The following is a 14,795-nucleotide window of genomic DNA, read 5'->3' on the forward strand; positions in this document are numbered from 1 at the left end:
CCTCGTGGGCTGGGCCTCGAGGCTGCACAGAGAAGGAAAGGGAGCAACCAGCAAGATTCTGAGGAAGAAACACCAGGGAAGACCCGACTGGCCCTCCGACACCACTGCACTGCACGCAGGCAGGCGGACCGCAGAGGGCCGGGGAGGGGCTCTCCACGCAGGAGCAGCCTGGTGCCGGCACCCGCAGCACCACCTCACAACACAGCACGGTAAGTGTGCGGGCGGGCGTGGACTCACACTAAAGCAGTGAGACCAGAGCTGCCCTAGAAGATATGGACAATAAGGTCGGAGTGGCCTACGTGGGCCCCCAAAGCTAGAAAGGGTCATATACAAGGACATGAGCTACATAAAAGTGAGAAATAGGTGCATAACAAAAGCACCACGGAAAGGGCTGGGGCCGGGGCTCCCGTGGTGGAGCGCTGGCCTTGCAAGTGGAAAGCACCGGGTTCCATCCTCAGCACCATAAAAATAAATACAGATATTGTGTCCATCTGCAACTAAAATATACCAAAAAAAAAAAAAAAAGCACCGTAAGAAAAGTGAAAAGCTGGGCATGGTGCCACTCCTGGAATCCCAGGGACACGGAGGCTGAGGCAGGAGGATCCCAAGTTTAAGGCCAGCCTGGGCAACTTAGCAAGACTCTCACACTAAAAAAATAAAAAGGGCTGGGGATGTGGCTCAGTGGTGGAGCCCTGCTAGGTGCAATCCCCAGGACCAAAAAAAAAAAAGCCAAACACATGAAAAACTGGCTGTAGATATTTATAACTTTTGTCTCAGAAATAACCTAATTTCCAAAGAATTTCAACAGTCTAGCAAAGATGGATGCTGGGAAGACTGGTGACAGTGTGCAGGAAGCTGCCCTGGATGCTGCGGGGTGGGCTGGCCCGCCGACACCACCTGCCAGATGCAGTGCCTTTGGCTTGTGCACCAGGGCTGAGCGTACGGGCGGGCGAGGGCGCTAGGCTGCGGCCCAGCCCTAGCCTTCGGGCTTGGTTTCCGACTGGGGTGGGACCAGAGGCCTTCTACCTTTTTATTTGTCATTCTGAAACAGGGTTTTGCTAGGTTGCTGAGGCTGCCCTGGAACTTCTGGCCTCCTGCTCTGCTCCGCCTCCCAGGTGGCTGGGATGGCAGGTGGGTGATGTGCTCAGCTGTGAGGCCAGAGGAGGTGCGTCTGGGCAGGGGCTCTCACGCCAGCCACACCCCACCCTGCGGCCCCCACAGGCCTCTCCTCCCTCCACCTCCTGCAGGAGCTGCCGCCTGCACTGGCCCAGAGCAGAGCCGTCACATGGGTTTTCCTGAAAACTCCACCTGCCCAGAGCGCAGCCTGTCCCCACAGGAGTGGGGCACGGGAGGGGCCTGTGACTTCCCCTGGCACCAGAGACGGAGCAGACGTGGGGAGCTGCAGGTCTCCTCCAGAGAGCAGCCTGTGCACACTCGTCCGTCCCGGCACACCCGAGGGGCGGCGTGCTGGCAGGGCTGCTTCCCACAGGGTCCCGCGCTGTGGGGTAGGGGGACGGGCTGCGGGGTAGGGGGAAGGGCTGCGGGCAGGGCGAGGGGCTGCGGGTTATGGAGCACCTGAAGCAGAGCCAGGAGGCCAAGGCCTCAAGGCAGCGCCCGCCCGGCGTCAGCCTCAGGGAGTGGCGGGCACATGTCAGCCGGGCAGGAACTCTCCTACCTGGAGCTGAGTCGTCCTGGGAGGGGAGGCCTGAAGGGCTGGAGCCCAGGTCTAGCAACCTCCAGGTGTCCTGGAGGGAGCTGCTGGCCAGTGAGGACGACCCGCGGGTGTGGCAGCTGTCCTCCTCAGGGACCGGAGCCTGCAGAGGCTTCCTGGGCCTGCTCTCATTCTGGGGTGGTCTGCAGGTCACCCAGGGGGCTTCGTGTGTCCTCTGTAGAAGTGAGAAAAGACACGGTTGTCTTGAAAGCCCCTTTCCCTGCCCTGCTCCCTCGGCCTAGTGCAGTAGAGCAGCCGTGGCGCTGAGGCAGGGAGAGGCAGCGGGGGAGGACAGTGGGAGGACGGGGTCTGAACGCTCTGGGACACCAGCACTGGCAGTCCTGAGGGCAGGGCTGCTCTGACCACTTTCAGGTCAAAGAGACCCTTTAGAAGGAAGGAGCCGCCTGTCCAGCATAGAGCGGAGCTGCCCGGGGTGCCGGTGTCCCCCCAGCCTCCACGCCCTCCTGGCCACTGGCTCCCCTTGTGGCCCACCCTGGGACCCAAGGGCACTTGCTCCCAGCACAGGTTCCAGGTGCAGTAAGCCCCAGCACCTGCTGCCCCCTCTGCCCGGCTCGCCCTCACCTGCTGCACCTGGGCCGCTGCGCCTGCCCTCACCTCCTGCACCTGGGTCGCTGCGCCTGCCCTCACCTGCTGCACCTGGGCCGCTGCGCCTGCCCTCACCTGCTGCACCTGGGCCGCTGCGCCTGCCCTCACCTGCTGCACCTGGGCCGCTGCGCCTGCCCCACCTCCTGCACCTGGGCCGCTGCGCATGCCCTCACCTGCTGCACCTGGGCCGCTGCGCCTGCCCTCACCTGCTGCACCTGGGCCGCTGCGCCTGCCCTCACCTGCTGCACCTGGGCCGCTGCGCCTGCCCCACCTCCTGCACCTGGGCCGCTGCGCATGCCCTCACCTCCTGCACCTGGGCCGCTGCACCTGCCCCACCTCCTGCACCTGGGCCGCTGCGCCTGCCCCACCTCCTGCACCTGGGCCGCTGCGCCTGCCCTCACCTCCTGCACCTGGGCCGCTGCGCCTGCCCTCACCTGCTGCACCTGGGCCGCTGCGCCTGCCCTCACCTCCTGCACCTGGGCCGCTGCGCCTGCCCTCACCTGCTGCACCTGGGCCGCTGCGCCTGCCCTCACCTCCTGCACCTGGGCCGCTGCGCCTGCCCTCACCTGCTGCACCTGGGCCGCTGCGCCTGCCCTCACCTCCTGCACCTGGGCCGCTGCGCCTGCCCTCACCTGCTGCACCTGGGCCGCTGCGCCTGCCCTCACCTCCTGCACCTGGGCCGCTGCGCCTGCCCCACCTCCTGCACCTGGGCCGCTGCGCCTGCCCTCACCTGCTGCACCTGGGCCGCTGCGCCTGCCCCACCTCCTGCACCTGGGCCGCTGCGCCTGCCCTCACCTGCTGCACCTGGGCCGCTGCGCCTGCCCTCACCTGCTGCACCTGGGCCGCTGCGCCTGCCCTCACCTGCTGCACCTGGGCCGCTGCGCCTGCCCTCACCTGCTGCACCTGGGCCGCTGCGCCTGCCCTCACCTGCTGCACCTGGGCCGCTGCGCCTGCCCCACCTCCTGCACCTGGGCCGCTGCGCCTGCCCCACCTCCTGCACCTGGGCCGCTGCGCCTGCCCTCACCTGCTGCACCTGGGCCGCTGCGCCTGCCCCACCTCCTGCACCTGGGCCGCTGCGCCTGCCCTCACCTCCTGCACCTGGGCCGCTGCGCCTGCCCTCACCTCCTGCACCTGGGCCGCTGCGCCTGCCCGCACCTGCTGCACCTGGGCCGCTGCGCCTGCCCTCACCTCCTGCACCTGGGCCGCTGCGCCTGCCCGCACCTGCTGCACCTGGGCCGCTGCGCCTGCCCTCCAGCCTCGCAGGCCCTGGCTCCTGCCGACGGGGTGTGCCGAGCCGAGCTGGCTGTTCCCCACGCATTCAGAAAGACGCTCTTTCTCGGTGTGCTGGGGGTCCTGCTGTGGCAATGTGATAAGAAGGGCTCAGGTGATGTCCACCAGCTGTCCAACGGCACTGACGACACTCATCCCCAGAACTCTGGCATTATGGACTCACTTCATTTGGTGACCCGAGGCATGGCCAGGGTGGGCAGGCTTAGTCCACCAGCCAGGACAAGGCAGGCTTCCTGCAGTCCAGCTATGTGCCTGCCTATCTTCTGGGGAGGGGGCAGCAAGCACTGTGCCCCTGGACACCAAGCAGAAGCCCACAGGGTTCTGGCCTAGAGAGGACAAATGGGACCCCCGAAGGTGCTGGCCTTGGCCTGGGGTGGAACTCGGCCTGCGATGGACATGAGCAGGCCCAGGACCTGTGGGTGTGTCGCCAACCAGGCCACCCTGCCCACTCCTGTCCCAGGGCTTGATCACACCCTGCCTCTGGGGAAGGGCGCAGAAAAGCAGGCAGAAGGAGGACCAGGAAGGACAGCCCCAGAGGCATGGAGGGAAATGCCCAAGAAGCCAGAGAGAAGCCCCACGGCAGACGCAGCTGCGTGGAGCTGAGGGCATGGTGGCCAGGGGGCCAGGACCCCCATTCTCTCCTGGGCACAGCGGCAGGACACCAGCACATCAACGCATGTGCGGGAGGTCTGTGGCCTTGCTTGGCCATGTCCGTCTGCCCGTCACTTAATTCACAGTTCCCTGGGTCCCAGTGGCCACCGGCTTCCTGTCAGGCTGACCCTCTGCTTCTTCCCAGGGCAAGCTCCTGGGTGAGCCTGCCCCGTCCCTCTGTCCAGAACCCTGCCCTCGGCCGAAGCTCAGGTTGCCCCTGGACTGGGCTGTGTGTGTGGCCTTGGCTGTGGAGGCACCTCAGATGGACCACGCCTGACCCTCCCCCCCCAGCTGCCTGGGCGGCAGCTGTGACTTCTCCTCTCATGTCCCACAGCCCACCTGTCTCTGCCCTCCAGCCCCCCGGCCCCTGCAGTGGGCTCTCAGCTCCCCAGGCGGAGCCTGACTCCCTCCTGGCTGGGACAAACTCAGAGTGGCGTCACCTCAGGACAGAGCGTGAATTCCTCCTGGCTGGGACAAACTCAGAGTGGCGTCACCTCAGGGCAGAGAGTGACTTCCTCCTGGCTGGGACAAACTCAGAGTGGCGTCACCTCAGGGCAGAACAGCCAGTCCCTCTCTACTGGCTCTTTTTGGTGTTTGTGGGGCTGGGGATTGGACCAGGGCCGTGTGCCTGCGAGGCAAGCGCTCTACGCTGAGCTGGTCCCCAGCCCCAAGCTCTCTTATTATTATTTTTAAATTTATTTATTTATTTATTTATTTATTTATTTTTAGTTTTTGGCAGACACAACATCTTTGTTTGTATGTGGTGCTGAGGATCGAACCCGGGCCGCACGCATGCCAGGCGAGCGCGCTACCGCCTGAGCCACATCCCCAGCCCCGCTCTCTTATTTTGGATAAACAGAAAAGGCAATGTGCTCTGGGAGAATATATTCACAGCACATCCAGCAAACATGGATCCCTATCAAGACTGTGTAAAATTCTGATTTTTTGTTTTGTTTGTTTTTCTCTCTTTTGCAGTGATTAGGATTGAATCTAGGGGTGCTCTACCACTGAGCTGCACCCCAGCCCTTTTCATTTTTATGTGGAGACAGGGCCTCACTAGGCTGCCCAGGCTGGGCTGGGACTTTTGTTCCTCTGCCTCCTGAGTTGCTGGGGTCACAGGCGAGGCCACCGTGCTCAGCCTCAATGATATCCTTTAAAGAAGCCAATTATTAGCAGTTTGATTATTGAGCAATGCTGGGGACCAAACCCAGGGCCTCACACAGGGCGGGCACGTGTGCACCACTGAGCTGCATCCCCGGTTTTGAGCAGTTTAAGACACACACGCATGCACACACAATGCCAAGGTGCGGCCATCGAGTGGAACTGCGGCTGCGTGGCAGCGCACACCAAGGCAAGAGAAGGCTGCCCAGGGCAGGGCACATGGTCCATGCTCACGGTGACCAGCTGCAAGCCTCTGCCCAAGGTGTGAGCCAGCAGTGCTGCCCCGCAGGCAGCGTCCACCAAATGGATCATTATTCAACACTAAAAGGCAACGAGCTGTCACCACGGACAGACAGACAGACCCCTCAGCTGCACACGGCTAAGCCTAAGAAGCCAGTGAGAAGGCTGCAGGTTGTGCGGCTCCAGCTCCCTGGGTAGGAGGGCAGAACCAGGGAGACAGGAGGGTCAGCATGGCCAGGGGAAGGAGGGAGGGCGCGGCAGAGGCGGACACCTCTTGACCCACCTACCCAAACCTACAGAAGACTGCGTTCCAGTGTGGGCTCCTCGAGACAGCGCACACACCAAGCACCACACCAGCACCACACCAAGCACCACACAAGCACCACACCAAGCCCACACCAAGCCCACACCAAGCACCACACAAGCACCACACAAGCACCACACCAAGTACCACACCAAGCACCACACAAGCACCACACAAGCACCACACCAAGTACCACACCAAGCACCACACCAAGCTCACACCAAGCACCACACAAGCACCACACAAGCACCACCCCAAGCCCACACCAAGCACCACACAAGTACCACACCAAACACCACACAAGTACCACACAAGCACCACACCAAGTACCACACCAAGCTCACACCAAGCACCACACAAGCACCACACAAGCACCACACCAAGCACCACACAAGCACCACACCAAGCCCACACCAAGCACCACACAAGTACCACACCAAACACCACACAAGCACCACACCAAGCACCACACAAGCACCACCCCAAGCCCACACCAAGCACCACACAAGCACCACACAAGCACCACACCAAGTACCACACCAAGCACCACACAAGCACCACACCAAGCACCACACAAGTACCACACCAAGCACCACACAAGTACCACACCAAACACCACACAAGCACCACACCAAGCACCACACAAGCACCACACAAGTACCACACCAAACACCACACAAGCACCACACCCAGCACCACACAAGCACCACCCCAAGCCCACACCAAGCACCACACAAGCACCACACCAAGCACCACACCAAGCTCACACCAAGCTCACACCAAGCACCACACCAAGCACCACACCAAGCACCACACCAAGCTCACACCAAGCTCACACCAAGCTCACACCAAGAACCACACCAAGCTCACACCAAGCACCACACCAAGAACCACACCAAGCTCACACCAAGCACCACACCAAGTACCACACCAAGCTCACACCAAGCTCACACCAAGAACCACACCAAGCTCACACCAAGAACCACACCAAGCTCACACCAAGAACCACACAAGCACCACCCCAAGCCCACCCCAAGCACCACACCAAGCACCACACAAGCACCACACCAAGTACCACACCAAGCACCACACCAAGTACCACACCAAGCGCACAACAAGAACCACACAAGCACCACCCCAAGCCCACACCAAGCACCACACCAAGCACCACACAAGCACCACACCAAGTACCACACCAAGCACCACACCAAGCTCACACCAAGCACCACACCAAGAACCACACCAAGAACCACACCAAGCTCACACCAAGCTCACACCAAGAACCACACCAAGCTCACACCAAGAACCACACTAAGCTCACACCAAGCTCACACCAAGCTCACACCAAGAACCACACCAAGCACCACACCAAGAACCACACCAAGCTCACACCAAGAACCACACCAAGCTCACACCAAAAACCACACCAAGCACCACACCAAGCTCACACCAAGCTCACACCAAGAACCACACCAAGAACCACACCAAGCTCACACCAAGAACCACACCAAGCTCACACCAAGCACCACACAAGCACCACACCAAGCTCACACCAAGAACCACACCAAGCACCACACCAAACTCACACCAAGAACCACACCAAGCTCACACCAAGCTCACACCAAGAACCACACCAAGCACCACACAAGCACCATACCAAGCTCACACCAAGCTCACACCAAGAACCACACCAAGCTCACACCAAGCTCACACCAAGAACCACACCAAGCTCACACCAAGCACCACACAAGCACCACACCAAGCTCACACCAAGCTCACACCAAGAACCACACCAAGCTCACACCAAGCTCACACCAAGAACCACACCAAGCACCACACAAGCACCACACCAAGCTCACACCAAGCTCACACCAAGCTCACACCAAGAACCACACCAAGCTCACACCAAGCTCACACCAAGCTCACACCAAGAACCACACCAAGCTCACACCAAGAACCACACCAAGCTCACACCAAGCACCACACCAAGCTCACACCAAGCTCACACCAAGAACCACACCAAGCTCACACCAAGAACCACACCAAGCTCAGACCAAGAACCACACCAAGCTCAGACCAAGAACCACACCAAGCTCACACCAAGCACCACACCAAGAACCACACCAAGCTCACACCAAGCACCACACCAAGCACCACACCAAGCTCACACCAAGAACCACACCAAGCTCACACCAAGAACCACACCAAGCTCACACCAAGAACCACACAAGCACCACCCCAAGCCCACCCCAAGCACCACACCAAGCACCACACAAGCACCACACCAAGTACCACACCAAGCACCACACCAAGTACCACACCAAGCGCACAACAAGAACCACACAAGCACCACCCCAAGCCCACACCAAGCACCACACCAAGCACCACACAAGCACCACACCAAGTACCACACCAAGCACCACACCAAGCTCACACCAAGCACCACACCAAGAACCACACCAAGAACCACACCAAGCTCACACCAAGCTCACACCAAGCACCACACCAAGCTCACACCAAGAACCACACTAAGCTCACACCAAGCTCACACCAAGCTCACACCAAGAACCACACCAAGCACCACACCAAGAACCACACCAAGCTCACACCAAGAACCACACCAAGCTCACACCAAAAACCACACCAAGCACCACACCAAGCTCACACCAAGCTCACACCAAGAACCACACCAAGAACCACACCAAGCTCACACCAAGAACCACACCAAGCTCACACCAAGCACCACACAAGCACCACACCAAGCTCACACCAAGAACCACACCAAGCACCACACCAAGCTCACACCAAGAACCACACCAAGCTCACACCAAGCTCACACCAAGAACCACACCAAGCACCACACAAGCACCATACCAAGCTCACACCAAGCTCACACCAAGAACCACACCAAGCTCACACCAAGCTCACACCAAGAACCACACCAAGCTCACACCAAGCACCACACAAGCACCACACCAAGCTCACACCAAGCTCACACCAAGCTCACACCAAGAACCACACCAAGCTCACACCAAGCTCACACCAAGCTCACACCAAGAACCACACCAAGCACCACACAAGCACCACACCAAGCTCACACCAAGCTCACACCAAGCTCACACCAAGAACCACACCAAGCTCACACCAAGCTCACACCAAGCTCACACCAAGAACCACACCAAGCTCACACCAAGAACCACACCAAGCTCACACCAAGCACCACACCAAGCTCACACCAAGCTCACACCAAGAACCACACCAAGCTCACACCAAGAACCACACCAAGCTCAGACCAAGAACCACACCAAGCTCAGACCAAGAACCACACCAAGCTCACACCAAGCTCACACCAAGCTCACACCAAGCACCACACCAAGCTCACACCAAGCTCACACGAAGCTCACACCAAGCTCACACCAAGCTCACACCAAGAACCACACCAAGCTCACACCAAGAACCACACCAAGCTCACACCAAGCTCACACCAAGCACCACACCAAGCTCACACCAAGCTCACACCAAGCTCACACCAAGAACCACACCAAGCTCACACCAAGCGCACACCAAGAACCACACCAAGCTCACACCAAGCTCACACCAAGCACCACACCAAGCTCACACCAAGCACCACACAAGCACCACACCAAGCTCACACCAAGAACCACACCAAGCTCACACCAAGCTCACACCAAGAACCACACCAAGCACCACACCAAGCTCACACCAAGCAAGACCCACAATGGGAAAGGGGGCTATGGGAACTTGGCACTTTTCACCCAATTTTTCCATAAATCTAAAACTGCTCTGAGAAATAGTCTATTAATTCTTTTAAACATTTAATATTTAAATAATAATATTGAAAAGAGCAGAAAATACAGATGTTATCCTGTTGGCCTTCAAAGTTACCCACATGCAACAAACTGAAGGATCTCCCTGTGCTTTGGGGGTGTAAGCCGGCCCAGTAGCTCCAGACTGTCATTTGGCCATGTCCTAGGAAGATGGACATGAGTCAGGTGCAGTGGCACACACCTGTGACCCCAGTGACTCGGGAGCTGAGGCAAGAGGGTCGCAAGCTCAAGTCCATCCTGGGCAACTTAGCAAGACCCTATCTCAAAATAAAACATAACTAGGATTGGGGGTGCAGATCAGCAGTAGAGCCCCCCCCTGGGTGTAGTTCATGGTACTGCAAAAAGGGGAAAAAAAGGAGGGTAATTATTTACAGGGTACTATGATAGTTAACAAAATAAAACGCCCGGGAAAAATGGTGACTATCTGCCTTCACTCGAATAGAAACAAACCTTCCAAGTTGAAAAACAGTTAAATAAACCATTAGACTGTGAGTTCATTAGATTGAAAAAACGTTTTCAAGTTATTTAAGGATTTTTTGTTTTTTCTAAACTGGGGCTTGAACCCAGGGTGCTTTACCACTGAGCCACACCCCCAGTCTTTTTTACTTTTTGTTTGGAGACAGGGCCTTGCTAAATGGCCCAGGCTGGTCTTGAACTTTTGATTTTCCTGCCCAAGACTCCAGAGGAATTACAGGTATGCCCCACAGTGTCTGGTTTATCTGAGGATTTTTTTTTTTAAAAAAAGGAAATTAAAAAACAAATGACAATGGGCTGGGGATGTGGCTCAAGCGGCAGCGCGCTCGCCTGGCATGCGTGCGGCCCGGGTTCGATCCTCAGCACCACATATAAACAAAGATGTTGTGTCCGCCGAAAACTAAAAAATAATAAATATTAAAATTCTCTCTCTCTCTCTGTCTTTAAAAAAAATAAAAATAAGATAAAATTCCTTATACACACACAAAAAAACCAAAACAACAACAACAACAAAAAAAACAAATGACAAATTTGGAAAGAGTTGTAACAGACAAGCAACAATTGCCTTAATATATAAAGAAGTCTTACAAACCAACAAGAATAAACACACCAGTAGAAAAATTCAAACATGCATAAATAACTCAGAAGAAACATAAAGGCCAATAAATGTTAGAGACATTGAAGGCCACTAAAAACTAAGAACATTTCCCAGCTCTAAAGACATACATATTTTTTAACTTATATCGAGGTGCCTTTGGCAGCTGTGTGTGCCTGCTGGGAACAGAGGCTTCTCATGTCCCACTTAGTCCTCCAGCAGGCAGCAGGACTGGAAGAGTTACCTGAAAGGTGGCGTGGGTCTTCACCTGTCCCAGAGGTGGGCTGTGGTCCCAAAGCGCCTCCCGCGCCTTGCCCTGGTCCTGGGCCTGGGGGGTGGGAGGCCGGGGAGGACAGGGCAGTCTCCCTGGAAACGAGACCAGGAAAGGGTCTGTGCTCTGTGCTTCAGTCACTCCTGGACGGCTTTCCTGCTGAACACAAACACTCAAGGACAGCATGTTCCTCTTCAAAGCCAAGTCACTTCTACACCAGAGAACCTGGGCAGGGGCCAGTGTGACTGTCACACACAGCCCCCGGTGGGCTCCCTGCACCACAGGGCTCCCTCCGGGCAGCAGAGCCGACTGGGCCTGTTAAGAGCACCCAAGGCAGGCCTGCTCTGCAGCACTCAGGGAGAGCAGAGTGGCGCCGTGCACCTGTGGGCCAGCCGCGTGGGTGGCTGAGGCAGGAGGACCGTGGAGCCCCCAGTTCGGGGCCAGTTTGGGCGACACTGCACAACTCTGTCAAAAAAAAAAAAAGAAGCAGCAGCAGCAAAAGTGTGCATTATATGCTTAAAAACGACAGCTGTGGTGAGTGCTTGGCATCCCACCTGCCTGGATCCTGGCACAACAAGGACATCTTTCCATGAACTGGTATCTCCAGGAGTTCTCTTTGAGCTGACATACTGCATGATCACTATTGAAATAACATTTCTAGAGCAAGGAATCAATTCAGGACTCCAAGAAGTTCTTGTTCTTATTTTCATTGTGGGGGGAGAATTATAATTACAGCCATTTATCATATTGGAAACTAAAGCAGAGGGATTGTTTAAAAAACTTTTACAGGACTGGGGACTGAACTCAGGGGTGCTCTACCACTGAATTAAGTTGCTGAGCCTGGCCTTGAACTTGAGATCCTCCTCTTCAGCTTTGCCGGGGTTCACAGGTATGCGCACACTGTGCCCAGGCTTTTTACCTATCTTGATTGGGCAAAAATGACACTTTCTATGCTACTTAGTTATTGTGAGGCTGTGATCAGAGGCATTTTTATTCACTGCCATAAGCATCTCTAAACACCTGCAGGAGACGGCACCTGTGGGCCAGGGGAGAAGAGCTCACGGATTCGTGGCTGGACCCGAGATGGAGGCTGTGCACATGGCCGTGGAGGTGTGTGAGCAGGCACGCACACACACCTGGGTGCACGGGCCAGGGCATGTGCATGAGTGTGAACACAGTCAAAGGACAGAAGTGCTGAGCCTTTTCACAAAAGTGTGAACTAACTCTAATTAGCAATTTTTGTTTTTCTGTGTACTTTTCAGCACTGTTTAAAAAAATTAATGTTTTTTTGGCACTGGGGATTAAACCCAGGGGTGCTCTACCACAAAGCCATATCCCAGCCTTTTTTATTTGTATTTATTTTTGTATGTGGTGCTGAGACCTGAACCCGGTGCCTACGTACGCTAGGCAAGCGCTCTCCCACTGAGCCATGACCCCAGCCCCTTTACTTTGAGACAGGGTCATGCTGAATTGCCCAGGCTGGGCTTGAACTTGTGATCCTGCTGCTTCGGCCTCCCGAGCGTGTACCATCATACCCAGCACTGTTTTAAATCTTTACAATGAGAAATCATCCTTTTTTTGATGAGAAAATCAAAGTCTTTTTGGCCTGACGGGGTGCACTGGGCAGGCGTGAGCTCCACAGAGCAGGCGAGGCCCTCGGGTTGAAGGCGCACTGCAGCCAGTGGGAGGCAGTCAGCCCCCTCCTGTGGGCAGACTGGCGGGGCCGCTCCAAGGCAGGGGCTGCAGGTCACACGTGGGGGCCACCGGGGAGGTGGCTGGGGTGCCTGCGGACAGCTGCCGACAGCAGGCGTGCTCGGCTGCGGGCAGGACAGGTCTTTCTGAAAGCTGTGAACAATGACCAGGAATTTGTCACAGCTGGTCACTCCATTCCACTTAATGACTGTGGCCCTACGGCGTAGGAACCAGTGGAGATGCAGAGACCAGCCTCGCCCAGCCCTGCTGCCAGGACCAGGCGCTGGGCTGGGGGGCAAGGGGCGTGGGATGAGCAGAGTCAAACGTCCTCTGTTCTCTGCCCACTGTCTCCCTCCAAACCCAAGAACTGGCCACTCCTGCCCAGCCCTCCCGTGGCTCCTGTGTGCCCATGGACCCTGACACACAGGCCTGCCTGCGCAGAGACATGCTGCCTGGAGGCAGCAGTGAGGAGGAGGAGCTGCCGTGACACCCACAGGCCCAGCCAAAGCCTCAGCTCACAGCCGGCGGTGCCTGGTGCGAAGGGGCCTTGCAGGGCCGGCAGGACACCTGGGGCAGGGGTCCCTGTGAGCACACAGCCCCTCCCTCCTCCCCAGGCAGCAGCACTGGGAGGGAGCTCGGGCCTGGCCCGCGCCAGGCAGGTGCTCTGTGCCCACCGCAGACTCAAGGTCTCTAGCAGTGTTCCAGAAGCACCAGAGGGGGGTCGGAGTCCTAAACGGCCCTCTGGAAAGGCCTCTCCAGTTGGGACCCCTTCTCCCGGTGGTGCTGGGGATGGGCCAGGCCTCGTGTGCTGGGTGAGTGCTGACCTGTGCTACAGGCCAGGCTCAGCTTTCTGATCTGAGAAGCAAGGGAACTGGCACTCCTGGGCTCAAGCAGGGCGGAGCACTCCTCCTCAGCCACAGGGACTCCCGGGCACCTCCCAGCCCTCGGCTGGGCTTCCAGCCGCCCGACAGTCATGGACTCCTTTTAGGTCAGGTGTGGGAGTGTTCCCAGTCTGGGATCTTCATCTCTGATGCCTCTTCCTTAGAGACACTCAGACGAAATGGCCCCTGGTCTGCGGACACTGGCTTTCCCACGAGTGGCCGTTCTCAAATGAGCTTCTCCCGCGGCAGAGAGAAACCAGTGAACGCGCTCCCAGCCCGGGGCGGGGCCCAGTTTGAGCCGAGTGCCCTCACAGCACCTGCTGAAGTGAATTCCGGCTCATTAAACATGAGAAGAGAAACGCAGGGAGAGGCCCACAGGTGACGGAGGGAGCCACAGCCCAGAAGGGAGGGGAGGAGCACAGGCTGTGGGCGCTGCCTGCCGCCGTTCTCCAAGTCCTGAGGGTGGGGGTGGTCTTCCAGTGGAGTGAGAACGGCCAAACCGAACCACACAGAAGAACACAAACAAGCCACACGCGGGCACGGTCCAGAGGCAGAGGCCAGCAGCCCGCGGAGGAGGCGCAGAGGAGCGCACTGCCCTGGGCTCTGCAGCGGGGGCAGACCATGGCTCCCCTCAGCCTTTCATGCAGACTCTGGCTGCACGCAGGGACTGCACCATGGGGTGTGGGCAGGTGGATGGGCGGACGGAGAGCAGAACAGGTACTTGCTCAAACACAGGCTGCCAGGCTCAGCGGGCTGCAGGAAGCCACGAGAGCAGGAAGACAGGTTCACTGGAAGGGATGGTCAGAGGGAGAAGGGGGCATGGCTATCAACCAAGACAATGTGGCCAAGCTGGCAGGGGCTGGCGCCGAGGCCAGGGCGAGGGGCATCACACCTGACAGGGGGAGGGCCGTCTCAGTTTGAAGAGGACAGCGCAGAATGGAATTGAGAAAGAGGCGAGGGGCTCTGACTGCTGAGCCCACTGCTTGCAGCGGTGACAGACAGGAGGAGCCAGGGTGCGTCCACCCTGCCAGCCCAGCCCTCAGGAGGCAAGTCTGAGGCCAGGCCGGGAAG

The 14,795-nt window shown here is 57.8% G+C and overlaps 1 protein-coding gene across 3 annotated transcripts in view; it reads right to left on the reverse strand.

Annotated features, from left to right (window-relative positions):
- Ccdc57 (coiled-coil domain containing 57) overlaps window positions 1–14,795 on the reverse strand; it is an 89,977-nt gene that overhangs the window by 28,769 nt on the left and 46,413 nt on the right. For 2 of the 3 annotated variants that reach the window (XM_071603183.1, XM_071603181.1), the window contains 3 exons: window positions 11,125–11,246; window positions 3,539–3,673; window positions 1,676–1,886 (listed from right to left, as the gene is read on the reverse strand). In XM_071603183.1, the coding sequence (XP_071459284.1) occupies window positions 1,676–1,886; window positions 3,539–3,673; window positions 11,125–11,246 (468 nt within the window). The remainder of the gene's footprint in view (window positions 1–1,675; window positions 1,887–3,538; window positions 3,674–11,124; window positions 11,247–14,795) is intronic. The other variant, XM_071603182.1, reaches the window with a different exon arrangement.

Source organism: Marmota flaviventris, chromosome 17 (assembly GCF_047511675.1).
Source record: "Marmota flaviventris isolate mMarFla1 chromosome 17, mMarFla1.hap1, whole genome shotgun sequence".
Classification (NCBI taxonomy): domain Eukaryota; kingdom Metazoa; phylum Chordata; class Mammalia; order Rodentia; family Sciuridae; genus Marmota; species Marmota flaviventris.